Source organism: Alnus glutinosa, chromosome 4, assembly GCF_958979055.1.
Source record: "Alnus glutinosa chromosome 4, dhAlnGlut1.1, whole genome shotgun sequence".
In the NCBI taxonomy this organism is placed as follows: domain Eukaryota; kingdom Viridiplantae; phylum Streptophyta; class Magnoliopsida; order Fagales; family Betulaceae; genus Alnus; species Alnus glutinosa.
In genome coordinates this window covers 14192960-14212616 of record NC_084889.1, presented here as the reverse complement: position 1 = coordinate 14212616, position 19657 = coordinate 14192960, and the positions used below count along the sequence as shown (strand labels likewise).

Genomic DNA, 19657 nt, shown 5'->3' with positions numbered 1-19657 from the left:
ATCATGACATTACAATAGTACACCAACAACTTGACACTTCAACCAAATAGGTGAAAATCGAATTTGTAAATCTACATCTTTGTAACATATACAACAGTTTTGTTAGCTGTAATTTTGGGATTTGTTTGTTAATATTTGTGAAGATTCATGTATTAAACATTTATGTTTACAAATTGAATATGAAATTCTCTGAACAAGAAGTGATAAACCCACTAAAACAATTTTTCGTTTACAAATTGAATATGAAATTCTCTTAACAAGAAGTGATAAACCCATTAAAACAATTTTCCATTTCCTGTCATATTTATTTTCACATGGTATCAGAGCAGTGAAAGATCTGTCTCACAAAACGCAATGGCAGATACAAAAGGTTCCAACGCTGATGACCAAGTATTGAACATCGATCCTAATGATCTCTTCTTTGTTCATCACTCTGACTATCCCACCGCAGCCCTTGTCTCTCCATTTCTTACGGGAGACAATTTCAGCACATGACTTCGCGCCATGACAATAGTGCTCCGTGCAAAGGATAAGTCTGGTTTCGTTAATGGTTCCATCAAACGACCAATTGATGTCAAAGAGCTGCAACAATGGCAGAGATGCAAAGATTTGGTGAGTTCATGGATCCTCAATTTGACAAACAACATTTGCGCAAGCATATTTTACGTCGAGACTGCGGATTTGGTAATGGGATTACAATTTACAGGGCATCATCTTGAGAGGATATTATTAGGGTAATAGTTAATCGATTGACAAGGGCCACCCACTTCATTCCAATGACAGTTAAGGATCTGATGGATAAGCTAGAAGGATTATATACTCAGAACATACAACAACTGGATGGGGTGGCGACCGCCACTACGTCAGATTGTGATTATAGAGTTACTATTAAGATTCTGGCAAAGTTTGCAACAGATGGGCGTGCAGATGAACGGGATAACGACCATGGACTACTATTATACAAGTTAACCTTATGGTTAAGATATTTACTTTTATATTTTGCCTTGAATCCAATGGTTTTATAGGTGATCAGCACACTATAAACGGATGGGGTTCACAACTACAACATCGTTAGTGTTGTGGATCACCCAAGGGCGGTCATGCCACTAATGATGATGGTATGTGGCTTCGGGTCGACCTGCCAACCCATTAAGTGTCAACCCGAACTAGACTCGTTTAGTTAAACGGGTCAAACCCTTCAACCTTGACATGGCCTGCGAATTACCCGACACAACCTAGTTTAACCTATTTAACCTGTTTTACCTAACCTAACACGATCAGTTTAACCCGTTTTCGATCCAACCACGACCTATTTAACCCATTTCAACCTGTATTTATTATATTAAAAATATCTATAATTTCATAAACAAGTCAAGCAGGTTGACCTGAGATTGACCTGCTAATTAAATGGGCCAAGCGAGTTGATCGGTTTATGACCTGAACCCGTTTATACCAAACCCTAACTCTCTAATGTTGTGTTGGGTTCATGTTGGATTTACAAGTCGTATCAAAATTTGGCAACCCTAGTTGTACTATAAGACCCTCAGGACAGCGCCAACCATGTAAAGGATTTAATATTACGGGTAGACCATATGGATGTTTAACATATGAATTGTAGACTTAATATATCATGTACTATATCTATAATGCATTACCATGACATTCCTTTTATTCAACGGACGACTTCATTTTATATTATTGCTTGTGATTTATAAACTTTTGCTAAATAACTAAGTTCACTACATGATAACTTGTGCACCCTGTGTATTATTACTCACTAAGTCAGGGACTTACACTTATATTTTTTTCACGTTTAAAACATGTATTGATTTATTGTTGGACTACTTTTAGATGTCATATTCAAGAAGGACCTCGAGGAAGTTATGGTCGTTTGGAGTAATGATAATGATCTTGTCAATGCTTGATGACTTATTGCAAAATTTTGAAGGCCAATCATGGTAATAAGTAATTTTGGGTGACGTTTCAAACTTAGTGTTTGTGACAAGTTTGTGTATTAAGGTTTAGTTTGAATCTTTTATAACAATGGTATGTGTAGTATAATTTCAGTCAATGTGGTGATTCTTAATAGATGCTCTGATTGTAATAATTAACATTAATAAAATGATTGAAAATCATATGTTTTCGTTACTTAGTATTATATTTTCTGATAAGTAGATATTCCTTGATCTTATTCTTTGTAGATTTTGTCTAGGAGGATAACCGAAAGGTTAATTACCAGTTAATTAGTCTCTCGGGGCGTTTCATATGGCAGCCTGTATACCTTCAAACCCCTTCTGTACATCTCTTCACCATTCACATTGCCGAGAATCCAATGTTTCATGAGCACACAAAACACATTGAGCTTGATTGTCATTTCAATCCCAAGAAAATTTACTCCAAATTGATTTCTCCTTGTTACATTCGATCCACTCAACAAATCAAACTGTGATAACCAAGTGGCCAATCACAATGCCGAGAATCAGATGTTTCATAAGCACACAAAACACATTGAGCTTGATTGTCATTTCAATCCTGAGAAAATTTACTCCAAATTGATTTCTCCTTGTTATATTCGATCCACTCAACAAGTCCATGACATTTTTACAAAGAATAATGATATTTAGTAGACTGTTATACGGCTGATATACAACTTGATGATGTGGCAGTGAAAATGTTGTGGGCTCAATTAGAAATTTAGGGTTACTGCAATTGGGGATTTAGGGTTACTACATTTGGGGATTTTACTTGTTGACTGCAATTAGGGATTTGGTAGAATCCTAGTAGTGAGGTGGCAAAGTGTTCTAGAACTCCACGTATCAGCCTATTTTATTTGTCATTTTGCTTCCTTACTTTCAACTAGTTTGTTTTGGGTTGGTTTAGGCGTTGGGATGGAAATATTCGGCATGTATGGAATGGGATGAGCTGGCATTCAGTTAGATCTAATTCTAGAAGGGTAAGTCTATAAATAGAAGGAGTCAAAGGGTAGTGAGGTATGAAGAAGAATATCCATCAGTCCTAACTTGTATCCAGGAGACCGAGCTTCTCTAAATGCTCTTTTATCCATTTCTAGTACTATTCAGTAAAAGCTTCTGCCTTCTTTCCTTTCCAATTCCATAAAATATATAAAAAACTACCGTGCACTCTACAGAAAATCATATAACAGTTTACCCTTTAAGTAAGCATTCACGTTTTGCTTGCTGATGAGATAATGAAACCGATCCTTACCCAAAGGTTTTGTAAAAAGACATTTGAATACCACATAAAAATTAAATCACTCTATTGTTTCCTGTATAGGAGGATTAGAACGAACCTTATCTGGCCTGGGTATTAGCAATGAGAATATAAAAGGAAGACTTTACTGTCAACATATCCAATCATATTTCATGACAGCATATTTTCATAAAACACTTTCTGCCTGTGCTTTCACTAACTAATTCCTAACTAAAGTTCACAGATGCCTCCCATCCTTAGAAGAACAGTATTAAAGGCTCTTGGAGAGAGGCAAAAAAAGAATGACATAGACCTATACAGCTTCTGAGGAGATACTAACGGTTGAGAAGAACATGATGATGCATATTGGTTACAAAACTTTCCTAACACGCTTTAATTTTTATACACAAGCATTAATTTACATGAGATATCATGGTAGATATTTTGCAAGACACTCTTTCAATTTTTGCAAAGTTACAGGCTTTGACACGAATGAGTCCATACCATTTGCCAAACACTCATCTGCACTCTCTGCCAGTGCATTTGCTGTCATCTGCATTTCTACCAATTGTTGAGTCAGTGGATGCTTCACACACACGTGTGTATATATATATATATATATATATATATATATATATATATATATATATGCATGCTATGTACGTAATTTAAACAATGAAAATGCTGATGGTGATGGTTATTAAAAAATCTAACAAATAACATAAGCATCTACATCAGAAGTTGCAGAGGGTGAAGATCATTGAATAGAAAGATAATTCCTTTTAGAAGTCAATCCGTTAGTCAAATGTAAAAATTATAACTTCTTTACTATTCGGTGTGTGGTAGAACTATGCTTAGAAAGGATCACTCACTGCAGAAATTTTAATCATCAAATTAGAAAACAACGGTTGATCAATTCAAGCCGATCAATGCCACTATTAAGCAGATGCAAAGAGGATAACATCAACAGTATCGGTAAAACTCAGCTAGTATACAAACCATGTAGATGAGTTTTTGTTATATATATATATTACCAAAGATTAGAAGACCTAGAAAAGATAAAATACTATAGTACCAATTTACGGGGCAAATAAGATTTGAGGTGCTCACCGCTATGATAGGCATCCGCTTTGCAGATGGTGTAGAACCCATATCATTTTGTAATGAATCCAAAAACACAGCTTGTTCGATTCCTGCCTTCACTGCAGCATCCCAATTACCAGTTTCCTCAAAAGAACGAATTAGTCTTGTAGCTTGAAGGCCATCCATAACTGGCATGCAAACATCCTGAAAAAATTCATATATTACACAATTACAAAAAATTAAAAATTCTTGTGCCCAATACAAACCAACAAGGCCTTTAGCATTACAACTAATTTTCAGTTTCCTGTATTTCAGTTGAGCTGTACCGTCTATGTTTATGATGGTGCTTAGTTGTCATTCCATTGTATAACAGCAAAGATGCATGTCTTCTAGAAAAAGCCCCACCCTTCTAGCATAGTCTGAACCATGTTTACAGTTGCTTTGAGGCACTCAAAATAAATAGAGAATCTACCAATCTAACCCCGTGTGATTAAGGAAAATTTTTGGAAGTCCTATGTCATATGTTTTAAAATATCTGCCAAAGTTAAAATTAGGCACAAAGAAGTGGCAGTAGTTCTATAATAGTTAGTAACTAGGGCATTTCATGTGGCCAGCACACTTGGCTATTGTTTGGACCCATCACATGTTTTCCATTCAAATGTGTGTAGTTCTCACTGTATCTTTTAAAGTTTTAGAATGGAAAGCCGTGAAAGAAATATACTCATGTTTGTTATCACAGAGGCATACACCTATTTCGCTAGTTCCTATTTTGATACCATACTAAAGATTTGAGTTTCTAGAATCAGGATAAAGAGGGGAAGCAAGAGATTCTTAGGGCCAGTTTGGGAGGACTTGAGCCTTTTTAAGAGCAACGACCTTGCTGAGAAGCTGCAAGTATGTTGGAAAGCAACTTTTGGCTGCTTCTCAAAGCTACCTAAAAAAACTGTCCTTTTACAAAATCAACAAAGCACCTTTCAGTTACCAAACAACTTGTAGGCAAATTATATTTTTCAAAGGCTACAGATAGAGAGTGGCAAGGATGGATATGTGTGTGTCTGTTTGTGTCCTGAAAAATGACTGACACCAAGTCAAATGAATGCAACTGTAACAAGAAAATTGGATTTCAAGAAAGTACCATGAAAATGAGATCGTAATTATGATGCTGAACTGCGCACACAGCTTCAACTCCATTATTCACAACATCTATGCTATGGCCTAACAGCTTCATCATTGACTGTGTCACCATTACTATGGTCTTGTTATCTTCAACGAGAAGGATCTTAGGTTTTATTGTTGATTTGGGTACTCCCGTACTGCTGTTAGAAACGCACCGGGAACTTATGTCAGATTTCTCCTGCCTCTGACATGTTCCTTGGGGTTCTCTTGTCTTTGCCGCTACGACAACTTCTCTGTTTGCTTCTTTGTGATGAGTGGAATCTATAATAGGATTTTGGAACTGAGAATTTGTGTCATCTTGACATAGTTTGCCTCTACAAACTGCATCTTGGTTAGCAGGGTCTGGGCTATGGCTTGATGAACTCTCTGGTTGACGTAGTGTCTCTGCATCATCAACCACAGAACAGGCCTCCTCAACTGAAGCTGTCTCCTTTGATCTGACACTATTAGATGGAAATGAATAAGAATTGTCTGAGAACCCATTGAGTTTATGTGACCTAGTATACCCCATATTAGTCCTGCTGGACCCATTAGAAGAGAATAGTGAACCCAAAGTGCGAGGCTGAAATTGGAAAAATCTCTCAGTAGCTTCATCAGTTGCTGCATTATGATCAGCCATATCTGAGAGTTCATCAGGATCATCAGAATTATCAGATGTGGTTGAAACCTTGTAAGGTAGTACAAACGTAAAAGTAGACCCACAGTGTTCTTGGCTCGACACCGTGAGATGACCTCCCATCAGCTCAACCTATTTCAAATACTTGAAATTTTTAGGAAGGAGGAAGAAAACTCGGTTTCATCAAGAAATCAAATTATTTCACTACAGTAAAATGATGAGTTAAAGTTTACCACAGAAAAAGGAATTGAACATGAATATCATACACAATGATCCATTTTGGAATATTTGCTTGTTCAAGGCTCGACATAAATGTGCTCTAAGACTAGAAATGCTGAAATAATTACGCTAGCCTTGCAGTGAAAATGAACTTGGAAGGGCTGCAAAATCTGAAAATAGAACTAACAGCATCCCCTATTTTTCCAGTATGAGAGAATTTCTACATTAATTGCAAAACTAGAATGTCAAAATCCAACTAATTTGACATGAATCAGAATAGACTTCACAGAGTTTGTGAAGTCTTCATAAAGGGTTGGACCAATATATATAGATCCAGAAAAATGAGCCTCCGACATGGACTCAGTGTTTAACAACCATTAGCATGCTATTCTTACTATATACGGTCCACCATTCATTGCTAATTGCAACTTTAAAAGCTTTCGTTATTGATAAAGAGGTTCTGCACCAACGGATCTCTCAGCAGTTCTGAGAGCATCATTCAAGCGTCATATTTTTGGTGTTTTAAAGCAATAATCTGACGAATTCACCTCAATATTTGGTCTTCGTACAATGAAGTTGAACCAAAAACCTAAGAAGCATGAGTTGCACAATATTGCACAATTAATTTGTTTTTTACCAAAAGAAATTGAAAAGGAAAAAATAAAGAACTTGCCCTTGACTTCTTATCTTTCATGCTACGGTGACAACGTGGTTGCATGTTTCAGTGATCTGCAATATTTAGCAGAGCTCGTGTATAAAATCTCTATACTGGTATTCATATATTCTATTGATTTCAGTTCTTCACAGGATAACAATTAATAAGAAAATTTGATGAGCTGTACGTGCTTGACAACTAATCAAATAAAAAGATCTGCTCATAAGATATATGACATACAGAAAGGTACACATAAAAGCACGTTATAAGCATAAGCACAAGTGGAGCATAAAGGCTCCTGACCTCCAATGCCTGTACTGCCTCAGAGGCCACAAGCTGGAGGGAGGGGTGGGGGAAGTGATGGCAAGAAAAGTTTACCAGTTGTTTGCATATTGCGAGTCCTAGTCCAGTCCCACCATACTTTCTAGCATGATCCGCACTAACTTGCATGTACTTCTTGAAAAGTGTAGGTAAAGCATTTTCTGTCCCATGTTACAAGAAAAATGTTGTTACTGCTTACAATGACAGGAAAAAACTAGAGGTAGGGAAGAGCCAGAGCATAAAAGCAACAAAGATACTGAATTAGTGAATTCTATGTTTCAACTTATTGATTCCAGACAGAGAGGAGCATTACCTGGTATTCCAATTCCTGTGTCATACACATCACAGCGTATCCACACTTTTGTTTCAGGAGAATGAGGTTGCTCCTCATTATCTCTATCGACTGAGACTTTACTCTTATATGGGGTTCTAGGTTCATCACTTGATGGATGATTTTGGCAAGGACCTTCAATGTGTCTTTGACCATGGGTACCTTTCCAATCACCAGTAGTTCGAGATGTTGATAGGCATTTCTCTTCTTTTCGTCCATTTTCTGAAAATGTGGACTCATCTGCAGTCAGCTTCTGATGACATCCTTCTCCCTTTACAGAAGATGGATCTGGTACCACATAAAGGTTTATCCCAACTTTTCCTTCATGAGTAAACTTGATAGCATTGCTGCAAAAAGAAGAAAATACTCACAAAACACTCCTTTCTCCCTTTTGTTTTATCTTTTCAAAAAGAAAAACAAAAAAAGATTAACAAACAACCAAAAACATAAAACACTCAAAACTACTTTCACCTTTATGTCATGTCACATCAGAATACTTTTTTAAACAAAACAAAAGGCACCCTATCAAAAGCATTAAAAAATGAAGTGAATGTATCTAGAGGCACAACTAGATATGCTGATAAAAAATAAAAAAATAAAAAAAAAAAAGGTCCTGGTAATATATTGCAAGCTAGATGCAAACAATTTTAATTTTTTAGAATATGGATAGATCATTTAATGAATCCTCAAAAAGAAGAAACATGAATCCTACAAAGTTTGGTACCTGATCAAGTTGGTGAGAATTTGTCGAATCCTTAGAACATCCCCAATGACCTGAAAATTGAGTATATTGTCTAAACTAAATAAGATGCAAAAGGAATATTGAATAAAAGAATAAAAAATAAAAAAGAATTGTGCATGAAGCAAGCGGCAAGAAGCTGGATTTATTTTATTATAGATTTATTCAATTTTTGGAGTGAAGGATACTTTTGTAATTTTATACCTCTGGACATTAGTTGTACTTTTTGTCTATCAGGTCTTATTTTGGTTTTATTATGTTTTTGGAATTTTAACTATGGGTTCTATTAGTTATTTATTTTGGGCTTAGTAGACAAACCCCACAGAGTCCAAGTCTTAACTTTCAACTAGAGGAGAACAAGTATTATGAAAACTTTGCAGCAAATATGCTTTTCAGGTTTGTGAGATGCAATCCTTGTGGATGATTAAAAGGGGAAAGTTTGTGGAGGATTGGAATTCCTCAAGGCAGTACATGGAGTCGGAGAAAGATCCTCAGGTTGCGTGAAAGTGCTTGAAATTTTATTAAATTTGAGGTAGGGGATGGGAAAGACATTCACTTGTGGATGGACTTGGCATCCTGTTGGAATTCTGAATGAGAACTATGGATTTAGAGTCATATACAATGCTCAAAGTAATCTGGATGCAAGGTTATCTACTGTTCTTATCAATGGAAATAGGGTGTGGAAGCCTACTGTTAGTTTGTAATTGGCCACATTCTTTTGGACAAAATCATTTCATAGTAAAGATGCTTTTTAACAGGGATTCCGCTATTCAGAAGTATTTCCAGAAGATTCTGCACAATTTGCAAGTCAAAAAATTCGGTTCCCTGCCAGCCGTCCGGACGACGTGTCATACCATCTGGACACCCAGCTGTCCAATGCATCAGCCGTCCGGACGACGTGTCAAACCGTCTGGACGCACTTCAGACTAAAGCATCTTCCGTCCGGACGACATGGATTCCCGTCCGGACCTTCCTCTTGTCGAGAAGCTTCGAACTGCTCCAGCTTGCATCCGTCCGAACGATTCACCAGCCCGTCCGGACGATCCTCAATGTTCTATCAAGCCTCAGGATTTCTTTCCAAAACACAGATAAGGGAAGATTGTTGCAACCTTCCAGACGATGTGGATTCCCGTCCGGACGCGCTCATCCATAAGGCAAGTATCGCAATTCAAATCCAGACGTCCGAACGCCAGTCAGCTTGGTCCGGACGCGCGAGCATTAGATATGGAAATTGCGTGTATCAGATCGACCGTCCGGACTCCCATCCTCCTGGTCCGGACGAGTGAAGCCTTTATATGGAAATTACTTGCAGCGGACGTACGACCGTCCGAACGACAGTGCACCACCGTCTGGACGCGGCTCTCAAACAGGAAAGATCTTCAGCAAAATTTTCGGAATTTCGGTCGCACAGTTGTCCGTCCGAATGGCCTATAACCACCGTCCGGACGGCGCCCAGTTTTATCAAGCCAGACGCTCATTTGAACTGTCAGCCTATAAATAGAGGCCCCTAGGCTTGAGAACAGCAAGAATTCGGTATTGAATTCCATTAGTGCTTAGATAGTTATATTGTGAGGTTATTGAGCTGAGTAGATCTCTCTGAAGTCGTTGTTGTGTATGCTGTTACTGCGCTTAACTTGAAGTCTATCTTAGGGGTTGGCCCTAAGGTAAATGATTTCATTGAAGACCCCTTCAGGTAGGAGACCTGGTTGGGAGGCGTTCGTGTTGGGTTACATGTTAGAGAGCAAGGTACGACCACTGCATCAGGGGTATGTGAGTGTTACTACTTTGTATCTAGTCTTGTCTTCTGAATAATGGATATCCTGGGTTTGGCTGCCCCGGAATGGTTTTTCTCATCTTGAGTTTCCACTTCGTTAACAAAAATCTTGTGTTATTTATTTCCACATTATTTTGTTAACACATTGTGCACACACACACTTGCTTTATTTAGAAGTCATTTTCGATTTTTCACCTACTAGATCTGAGGACTTGGCGGAGATTCAAGGATGCTTTCGGAGATTAGTATTGGAGCTTGTGATAAACTGATATGGATCATATCTAAGAAGAAGAAATACTCCAGGTCTGATACATGGGAGGTAATTAGAATGAAAAATTGAGTCAATGAATGGTGGCAACTTGTTTGGTTTTCTCTTGCTATTCCAAGGCAGGCTTTTGTTCTTTAGCAAGCAATGAAAAATGCTTTAACTACAGGGAAGAGGTTGGTGAACTGGGGGTGCAAGGAAGAGGTTAGCTGTGTGTTTTGTCGGAATGGAATGGAAAGCCATGATCTCTTCTTCAGTTGCAGGTTCAGTTCAAGAATATGGAAAGAAGTGATGTGTAGATGCAATATTACTTCTTTTTCTGTTGTCTGGGATGATGTGCGAAGATTTGGTGTGAAGGAATGGAGGAAGAAATCAATGGCTGCTAATATTTGTCAGTTGGTGCTAAGTTCTACGATTTATAATCTGTGGAGGAACTGAAATGAGATTAAGCATGGCAGCCACCCCAAAACAGGGGAACAAATCTTGCAGCATATTTTCTAGGAGGTGAGGACCAGAGTTTTGGAGAAAGGTAGATTTCCGAAGAGTTCTGAGAATGTCGAGATGTGCTTCAATTGGAAGATAGAAGAAGGTTTTTTGGTTTAAAATGATTGAGTAGGATTCTGCAGTTTTGTCAGATTCTGTAGAATTTTATAATGTTGATGGTTTAGCTGCTTGGTCTTTGAGTGTATTGGTTCTTTTTCTTGAGATGTTGGGTGTTTGCGGTTTTGTTCTTGTCTGCTTTATTGTTGGTTTAGTTGTTTGTGGTTTAGATACTGATTGTAGTATCTTTGCTTCAGCTGTTTAATAGTTTTGTGTGTATTTGTTAATGAAAAAGCTCATTCATCAAAAAAAAAAAAAAAAAAAAATGGCAAGGAAACCTTATGTGCAATGCCTAAGTGTGTCTTCTCTTTCTTCTTCCCATTTTCCTTCTTAACTTTTTCAGCAATTTTATATCAAATTTAAGTTAAGAGTAAATCTAATTTTGCACCTTTTAGTTCCCTGAAATCCGATCCTAGAGAACCGTAAACCATCCATCCGTCAAATATCTCCCAAAAAATCCCGAAGTATCAAAGTTTCATACTGGGGTTATTGTTCATTGTCCAGAACAGCAACTCAAGAAATTGAGATCTCGTCCTCATTTTTCCTTCAAACTAAATCCCTTTCCTTACGCTAATTGAAACCCTTAATCCCTAATATTTTTCCAGCCTTTTCCATGACAAAACCCTAACCAAACAACCCTAGTTTCTCCTCAAATTCTGCTGTCAAGGAAAATCCTGCAACCAAAAGTTTTGTTTCCAGTCCTTACAACTCTTAAAAATTCAACCTTTTCAAACCCAATCTAAGTCATAAGCTCTCTACTTCCTTTTCAGATGCTTTAGAACTTCAAAGCCTAATCTTTCGCCAAACGTTTGCTATCAAATAAGCCTAGAAACATCTGTGCTGCTGTCCTACTCAGATGTAGTTTTCAGTTGAACTTGAACAAATTGAGTTAAAAAGATGCAAGCGAAATTAAATAATATAAGGAACAAAGATGAGTCTCATTCCCTAAATTATACTGCACATCAAGAGAAGGCCATATTGTCTACACTAACTTTAAAATATTGATCTTGTCATTATCATCATTTTTGCCTCAAAAGAAGAAGAGAAGAAAAATCAAGTTGTTGCTTTTTGTCCAATGACAAGGATACAAGATTGTCTTTGGAAATTCATTAGGAGGGGTTGAGAAGAGTTTTTGAAGTATACAAGATTTGAGGTGGGTAGATTAGGTTTTGGCATAACGTTTAGTGTGGGGAGCAGCCCCTTAAGGCAGAGTTTCCGGAGTAGTTTAGCATTGCCTGCTCTAGAGATGCCTCCATGGTGGTTCATCTCCAGTTATCCAATGGCTCTCCTCAGTGGAATGTTACTTTTATAAGAGAGACACATGATTGGGAGATGGAACTCTTTACTTCATTCTTCAATCAGTTGTTTACATCAATTGAGACAAGGTGGTGAGGACAAGCTTTGTTGGGTCCCCTCCAAGAAGGGTTGTTTGATGTTAGATCGTTTTATAGCGTCTTAATTCCCCTTGTTTACAATCATTTCCCTTGGAGGAGTATTGGCAAAGTAAGGCCCCCTTGAGAGTGACTTTCTTTATTAGGTCAGCCACTTTTGGTAAAATCGTCACTTTGAACAACTTGAGAAAGTGGCAGATTATTGTGATAAATTGGTATTGCATGTGCAAGAAGAGTGGGAAAATCATTGACTACATTTTACTTCGTTGTGAGATAGGTAGTGCCTTATGGAACTCTAACTTCAGTTTCTTTGGTTTAGCGTGGATCATGTCCTATCGAGTGAAAGATCTTTTTGCTTGTTGGAGAAGGCAATGTGGAAGTCCTCAAAGTGAAGCTGTACCGAAAACTGTTCTAACAAATTGTGTATCCCCCGCAGAATAATTAAGTTGTCCCACTTGAAGTTCAGACAAAGACATGTAGAGTCCAGTCCGCGCTAAGGTACTTAGTACTTACTGCTATAACGTGAATTATTTTAAAAGTTTTACAAAAAATATAGGGGGAAAAACATGTAGGTGCACCTTATTACGTAATATAGTTTTCTGACAAGATTGCCTGCAGTAAATTTGTAGCTTTTTGAAAAAAGAACAATATAGAAAATGTGGAACTCTTTGACAATGTGGCAGGAAAGCTCATCTAAGTTCTCACCTCTATAGGAACATCATCTGCTACATGTCCTTCCAAGGTCAAAATTTTCTGCAATGATGCTGCAGCAGTCTGAAGCACATGCTTTACTACCTGTCTAGGCCGAAATTTTGTAGCTTCCAACTTCATAACTCCTAAAGAAAAAGGAAAACAGACAGGAATAAAATCAGCATATTGGGGGAGTGCATCCAACAAGGAGAAAGAACTTCTATGCATAGAAAGCAAAAATATGCATGTGTTTTGGCACCGTACAGTGCCCATAATATGTATGTACATCTTCGCAAACACATATATTACATACATATCGATAAATTTAGATATATGGATCGAATTCAAGTTACATGTAATTTGTTTTCAATATTGCACCATTCAAAAACTTTCCATTGGACGAGTATTTTATTAACATACCTAGTGTTGGATTAGATGCTCTCCGTAAAATAATTTTGCTTGCCAAATATTAAGAGAATTATAGATTAAGAATTATTTCATCTATAAAATGTTCACAATTTTATTTTTTTCTTTTAAGTCAATGTCGACCCATCACATCCTAGGGTTGAAAAATATGCAAAAACAGATGAATTCATGTATTTAAAACTAAATTACTAATACTAACAAAAAGTCAAACTAGGTATACCTTAAATCTAACCCTATATATGTGTTTGCGTGTGTGTGTGCGCGTGCCAATGCAGTTTAAACAGATCCTCTTTTTACAGAACCTAATTAGTTAAAGGTAGTCAATTTCCACTTAAAATGCATTTGTTGTGTTTGCTAACTGATGAATTTAGGCTTAGGAAATGAATTTTTATTTAGGCTTAGGAAATGAATTTTTTTAAGCCCCTTTATTAGTGATAAAACATATACCCCGCAAGTTGATCCTAGACGGTTAAGATCTTTTTCATTATCTGTAACTAGTCATTTCGCAATCTCTTTTGGAATGAGACCAAAACCAGAATATCTTTCATAGAGAATCTAGCTTTAAACCATAACAAGCAGTTGAAAAATTATATGTTTTAAATAGATAAAATTGACAACCTGACTAGCACACAAAGCTGATTATCTAATAAGATATATATCAGTATGAAGTTATTGTTAAAGAAACTGAAGTAGGAGTATAGATTTTAAAACGTATAACGTGTATACAATACGAACATGCACTGGAGTGAAAATGAGAAGGGATGAACTTCAAACCTGACTCAACCTTCGAAAGGTCAAGGATGTCATTTATAAGTTGAAGAACTAAATCTCCAGAAGATAGCATGCAATCCAACAGTTGCCGTTGCTCCTGATCAACTCTTGTGGTGGAAAGAATCTCAGCCATGCTAACAACTCCAGATAGAGGAGATCTTATCTCATGGGACATTGTAGCTAGCATTTGTTTTGCTCGCATTGTCTCCTCTGCAAGAGAATTTAAAAATAAAATTCAGAGTAAACTTTGCTTCTCCAGAAGCACACCGAAGTGAAATTCACAACTACATATACTTCACCAAGCAATTGAACCTGTTATATGAATTGTTTTGTTCAGTTCTGTTTCCTTGGCCTTTTGTACTGCTATTTCCTCTCGAAGTTTTGCCATCCTCTCTCGTTTTCTTACCTATTGTGCATCAGGAACATAAGTAGCATTTGTTATGTTAACAAGAGACTTAAAAGAGTGACAACTAAAAATGAAGAAAGTTACCTGATCAGTTACATCCATTCCCATATAATTTATACCAATTGTCTCCCCTGCCTTGCTAAAGACGGGTTCCACGTATATCAAAAATGTCTTTGACCCAAATAATTCCGTCTCAAATGTAATTTCCCTCTTTGCTGGTAATCCTTTTTCCAGTACTTCTCTCTTGAAATCTTGAGATTCTTTAACACCAGCTCCAGTAAAAATTTCAACATCTGTTCTTCCAATAATGTCCTGGGAAAAAAAAAAAAAAAACTTAAACTTCAGGTACTACAGTGGCATTTGACAGAGAAACAAAAGAAATTATATAAAGGAAAAACTCTATCAAAAGATGAAGTACCTGCTCAGGTTTCAAGTGAAAACTTGAATAAAAGATGTAACTTGTAAAAAGGAATAAAACTGTAAAACAATCTCATCAAACCTCGAATAAGAACATCAGTGCCAATTACTTACGTCCTCATGCAAACTTGGAAAGTGATTATAGATAAAGCGATAGCGCAACTCTTTATCCTGAAAGAAATTGTCATCAAAGAATCATTCCCTTATTGGTAGTGGAAATAAATCTATGGTAGTTGAAAGAAATCTATGGTAGTGGAAATAAAAGCATAAAGGACTTGTGTATACAATATCTATATACTTATATATGTATATGTATATGTATATGTATCTAAATAAATATATAAAAGAAATTTATAGAGAAGTCATACAGTAGATCAAAGTTACAACATGAAAAGTTATCTTATCATTTATCGCCAAGTGAAAGCTCATTATTCAAAACCTACAGGTTCCTGAAGCAATATTTCCACCTTCACTGGCAGTCACCGGCATCACAAGAGTGAATGAAGGAATTTATTCAAACTGCTCATTAATTACCCTCATTCTCATAGAAGTTCCACCGTTTTCCCAAAAAATTAAGAAAAGGAAGATCCACTCCCTACATCTCTAATAAATGCATTTATGCATATAGAAGAATGCCTGTAATCTAATTTCAAGAGTAGCATAATTCAGATTGAAGGGAAACCTAGAAGGAAGTGGGTAAGTTCTGTGAGAAACAATAATATAGCTGTGAACAACAAATGACACAGCCCCATATGAGCAGAAAGATTACAAAGGATCTTTTTGAACCCAAATAAGATCTTACCATGATGACTTGAGTAGTATCAGAGCAGTTACTAATTACCATTAGTGTATCTATTACTATTGAATGTTTCATGGGGTTCCTCCTTCTTGTTCATCCTTGAAGGAAGAGTTCAAAAAAGAATGTTGTAAAAGAAAATAAATATCAACAGGTACATCTTGCTTTTTATTCTTGTAAGAACATGATGTCAAGCTATTAGAAAAACGATAAATTCCTAAAGCCTGGGAAAAAAAAAAAAAATTGTGTACAGAAAAAAAATTATCTTCAGTTATCAACTCAAGTAAAAAATTGATTCTTGAATTTTGCAAACAGCTGGGCTAGAAGCCTTTGACTGTGAGCTACAACAATATATATCTACAATTTCAGATGTTATAGTGCTTAAAATCCCTGCAAGCAATCAATAACTGAGTATGAAAGATCGTAGTACCACAAGGAAGATAATCTTAGTCATTGCAAACAGAGCATTTACATTATATATGCCAAATTTACCTGATGGCCAATGACAACGGGGGCATTTTGAAGTACAAAATGCAAGAAATTATCTGCTCTTTTCAGAATCTGGGACAATTCTTCCACAGGTGAGGACTGCCTTTCAAGATCTTTTATGCTTTCCTCTAACTTCTCTATGAGTATCTGCTCTCTCTGAATACTCGCCTCCAATAATTTCTCTAAATGCATAGCCCGCTGCTTCCAGTATACAACTGTATCATACTCAGCTTCTATTTCAACTCTCTTATTCTGGATAATAACATCATTTTTCCTGCGGGGAACGTCTTGCCATAGATCATAAACTTCATCCAGTATAGAAATTGGACGTTTATCACCGCCATATCTTTCTTCCTCAAACCGATGCTCCTCCAATATCTCCAATTTTTTTAGCTCAACTTCCTCCCTTTGTTTGCTTAGAATGTCAAGTTCTTCTCTGAGAAGGCGTACAGCATTTGCCTGCTTATACTCCCAGTGCTTAACAAGGTATGCCAACTGAGAAGAGCCCGTCTCAGTGTAATTTGTTAGCTCCAAAAGACGCTTGAAATCAACTATTGTTGCATCATCTATGATTGTAACCTCCTCCAACATATCTTGATCCCCTTTAGGCTTTTCTACATTGAATTGCTTTCCAGCATCAGTTCCAATATCCTCAGGCCACATTGAAGGGAGGACTTCGATCTCCATCTCTTCAATATGACCACTCTCCATCTCAGGAACCATTGTGTCTAAACGTAGATGGGCTTTCTAATGCTACTGAACCGTGGCTAGCGCTTCAGTATATGGATCTCAGCTATCTCAAAAATATATCTTGTGCAACATTTCAATTCCAGGAGATAGAGTTAATAGAACACGGAGAAAATCCAATGCAGCAAGTATGCTGCAGTTTTATTTGGCCAGAAGTTCCTGATCAGGTCACCAACTGCATAAGAAACAATATAATTCGGAGTGAATTTTTGTTTGTTGGTACTGAAAAAAATAAAAAAAATAAATAAATAAAGCAAAAGCAAATTAAACCTGAGTAAGTATATGAGTAGGCGATTTCTTTTGGATGAGCCATGCATATTTGGTCATAATATTATGAAAGCAACAAAGATGCCTAGAACTAACAAGTAATGGCTTAATTTCAGGAGTAAATTAAAGATAAGATGACTTTACTGAGAAATTAGAAGTAAAACATGGTTTTTGAGATTTCTAAATTTATTCTCTTCTGATGCCATTGGCAAATATAAGATAGGTCTGACATTATCTATAATCTCATTTGCTAAACAACTCTTTTGTTTCAGATATTCAATTTGATGAATGCCAGTTTCGTAGCTAAAATGCAAGCCCCTATGACCCCTACTTCTCCAAAGTGAAGACCAGAATCCTTGATGTACAGACTACAATTTTTATTTTTATTTTTATTTTTTTTCCTTTTGATGAATAACGTACAATTTTGAATCCCCCAAAGAAACGCAGCAAAATAAAATTTGAGAAGAAAAATAGCACGTTCTTGGCCAACTTGAACAAGTTCTTCCACTGTGAAGGGGGAACATGATATCAGAAATAGCACAAGCTTTACAAAGCCATTGTCAGTGAACCCACCCCACATCCCACATCAACAATCAAATAGCTAAACTAATGGAAAAGGCAATAGTAAAATGAAAGCATATTTAAAGTATTGGCAATATCAAAGGTGATAGCATAGAGCTTCTAAACCCGTCTGGCCGTGCTACTTCACAATTGAGTATAAGCCGAATTTTGGCAGATAACCCAAGATTATAAACAAACAGAGATAACAGATTGGTTTTTTCTTTTTCTGGATAACAACAAGGGAAAAGGGGGAGCGGAAGATAACAGATTGGTTACATGTAAAATCAACCAACTAAAACGCAGAGAAAGGCCTTGATTGTGTAATGAAAGTTGTGACGCAAAAAGAAATTAGCAGAAACAACAATTTTCCACATTCTTTATTTTTAAAGAAAAGTTAAAAGTTGTGATACATAAACAACATTCAGCAGAAGATTGAACTAGCAAAAGGCGTTAACTAACAAATTCTCAAACATTTTACATGCAAAAATAAGTTAATTCTGTCATTTTCAAAACGAAAATAAAATCTCGTACTGAGATTAAATTACGATTAACCAAAATGGATTCTGGGATCCATTACAGAGAAGCGGAACCAAATTCTGCAATGAAACAAAATGAATAAACAAATTCTACAGAAGCAATGAAATGGGAATTGAATTTGAGAAAATGAAGCCGAGATCCATTAACGAAACATGTCAAAACACAAAGAAAAGCCGAACTGGATTGAAGCGTGCATTTGCAGAAAGAAAACATACCAAAATATAGAATTAAGCTTAAAGAGAGGCCCATCAAGAGGCAAACCTTTTGTGGATGAATAAAAGGCCACCCTCCAAAGAAGAAGAAGAATTGGGAGTGAGAATAGCGAAAGGCTTTCACTGTAGATCTGAGGAATCTCCGTTAACTGTTCAGTCAACAGCCTTCAATGGCATTGAAAAAGAAAGAGAGCTAACTACCGAGGAGAGAGAATGTGAGGGAAAAGAAACACCAAAAAAATGTGGGAGAGAAGAGAAGCCCAAGAAGCCATGTGAAATCGGAGGTAAAAAATATTAGACAATTCTTGGACTTCCTTTGATACTTTATTTTAATTCTGTCTCTCTCTCTCTCTTTCTCTCCGTTTGTTTATTGACGTTACATTCATAGCTCCTCCTCCTCCTGCAAAAGCCTCCCACAAATCATCCTAGTATTTATGTTCCTTTTTCAGTGCTTTTAGCTGCCTCTCTCTCTCTCTCTCTCTCTCTCTCTCTCTCTCTCTCTGTGGACAATGATTCAAGGAATCACAAACTATGGAGACAGAGGCAGAAACAAATTAAAAGGTTTGTGTTTATTTATTTTATTTTCTGAGTTTTAAATTGGGGCCGCAGTTTCTGTTGTTCCCCGCCATTTCCAAGGTGACGTGGTGGGAGGGCGAGTGGTGCGACGCGCGGAAGGAGGGGACTGAGTTTGGCATCGACACGTAATTATGCAATACCAATAGATCGATAGATCCCGAGTTCCGGACTCTTTTCTCGTTGCTTCGAGAATGCATGCACTCGACAGTCTAGAGTTGAAGGAAGCAGAGGCGAACATGTGAAGAATCTTATCGCTGTGTATTGTAAATTGTAAGCGTATATAATACTAGCAATAATCTTTAATTAATTCAATCGGTTACTTAATCTGGTGCTTTAGCCGAAGCCCATCGTTAAACAAGTATTATTAATTGTTGGACCATGG

General features: G+C 36.8%; 1 protein-coding gene across 2 annotated transcripts; it reads right to left on the bottom strand.

The window, feature by feature from the left end:
* Positions 1–272: 272 nt before the first annotated feature.
* LOC133866833 (histidine kinase 5) lies at positions 273–19237 on the bottom strand. 2 transcript variants are annotated; one of them, XM_062303484.1, is made up of 13 exons: positions 18749–19237; positions 16379–17297; positions 15205–15261; positions 14758–14985; positions 14580–14673; positions 14271–14477; positions 13086–13216; positions 8336–8385; positions 7594–7958; positions 7338–7441; positions 5429–6217; positions 4321–4497; positions 273–582 (listed from the first exon to the last, which is right to left on the bottom strand). In XM_062303484.1, exons 2-13 carry the CDS (start codon positions 17096–17098, stop codon positions 343–345), a joined length of 3162 nt encoding a protein of 1053 aa, XP_062159468.1. In that variant the 5' UTR covers positions 17099–17297; positions 18749–19237; the 3' UTR covers positions 273–342. The 2 variants fall into 2 exon arrangements, with proteins under 2 accessions (XP_062159468.1, XP_062159469.1); XM_062303485.1 differs by lacking the exon at positions 273–582 and adding an exon at positions 3327–3763 and having other exon boundaries at positions 18749–19235.
* Positions 19238–19657: the final 420 nt, after the last annotated feature.

Bases quoted from the DNA above. Each gene is read 5' to 3' on its own strand.
- LOC133866833 (XM_062303484.1), bottom strand. From the start codon at position 17,098: ATGGTTCCTGAGATGGAGAGTGGTCATATTGAAGAGATGGAGATCGAA. The intron at 7,959-8,335 runs GTACCAAACTTT...TTCTTTTTGCAG, and splicing joins ATTCTCACCAACTTGATCAG to CAATGCTATCAAGTTTACTC. The intron at 7,442-7,593 runs GTAATGCTCCTC...AACATGGGACAG, and splicing joins CACAGGAATTGGAATACCAG to AAAATGCTTTACCTACACTT.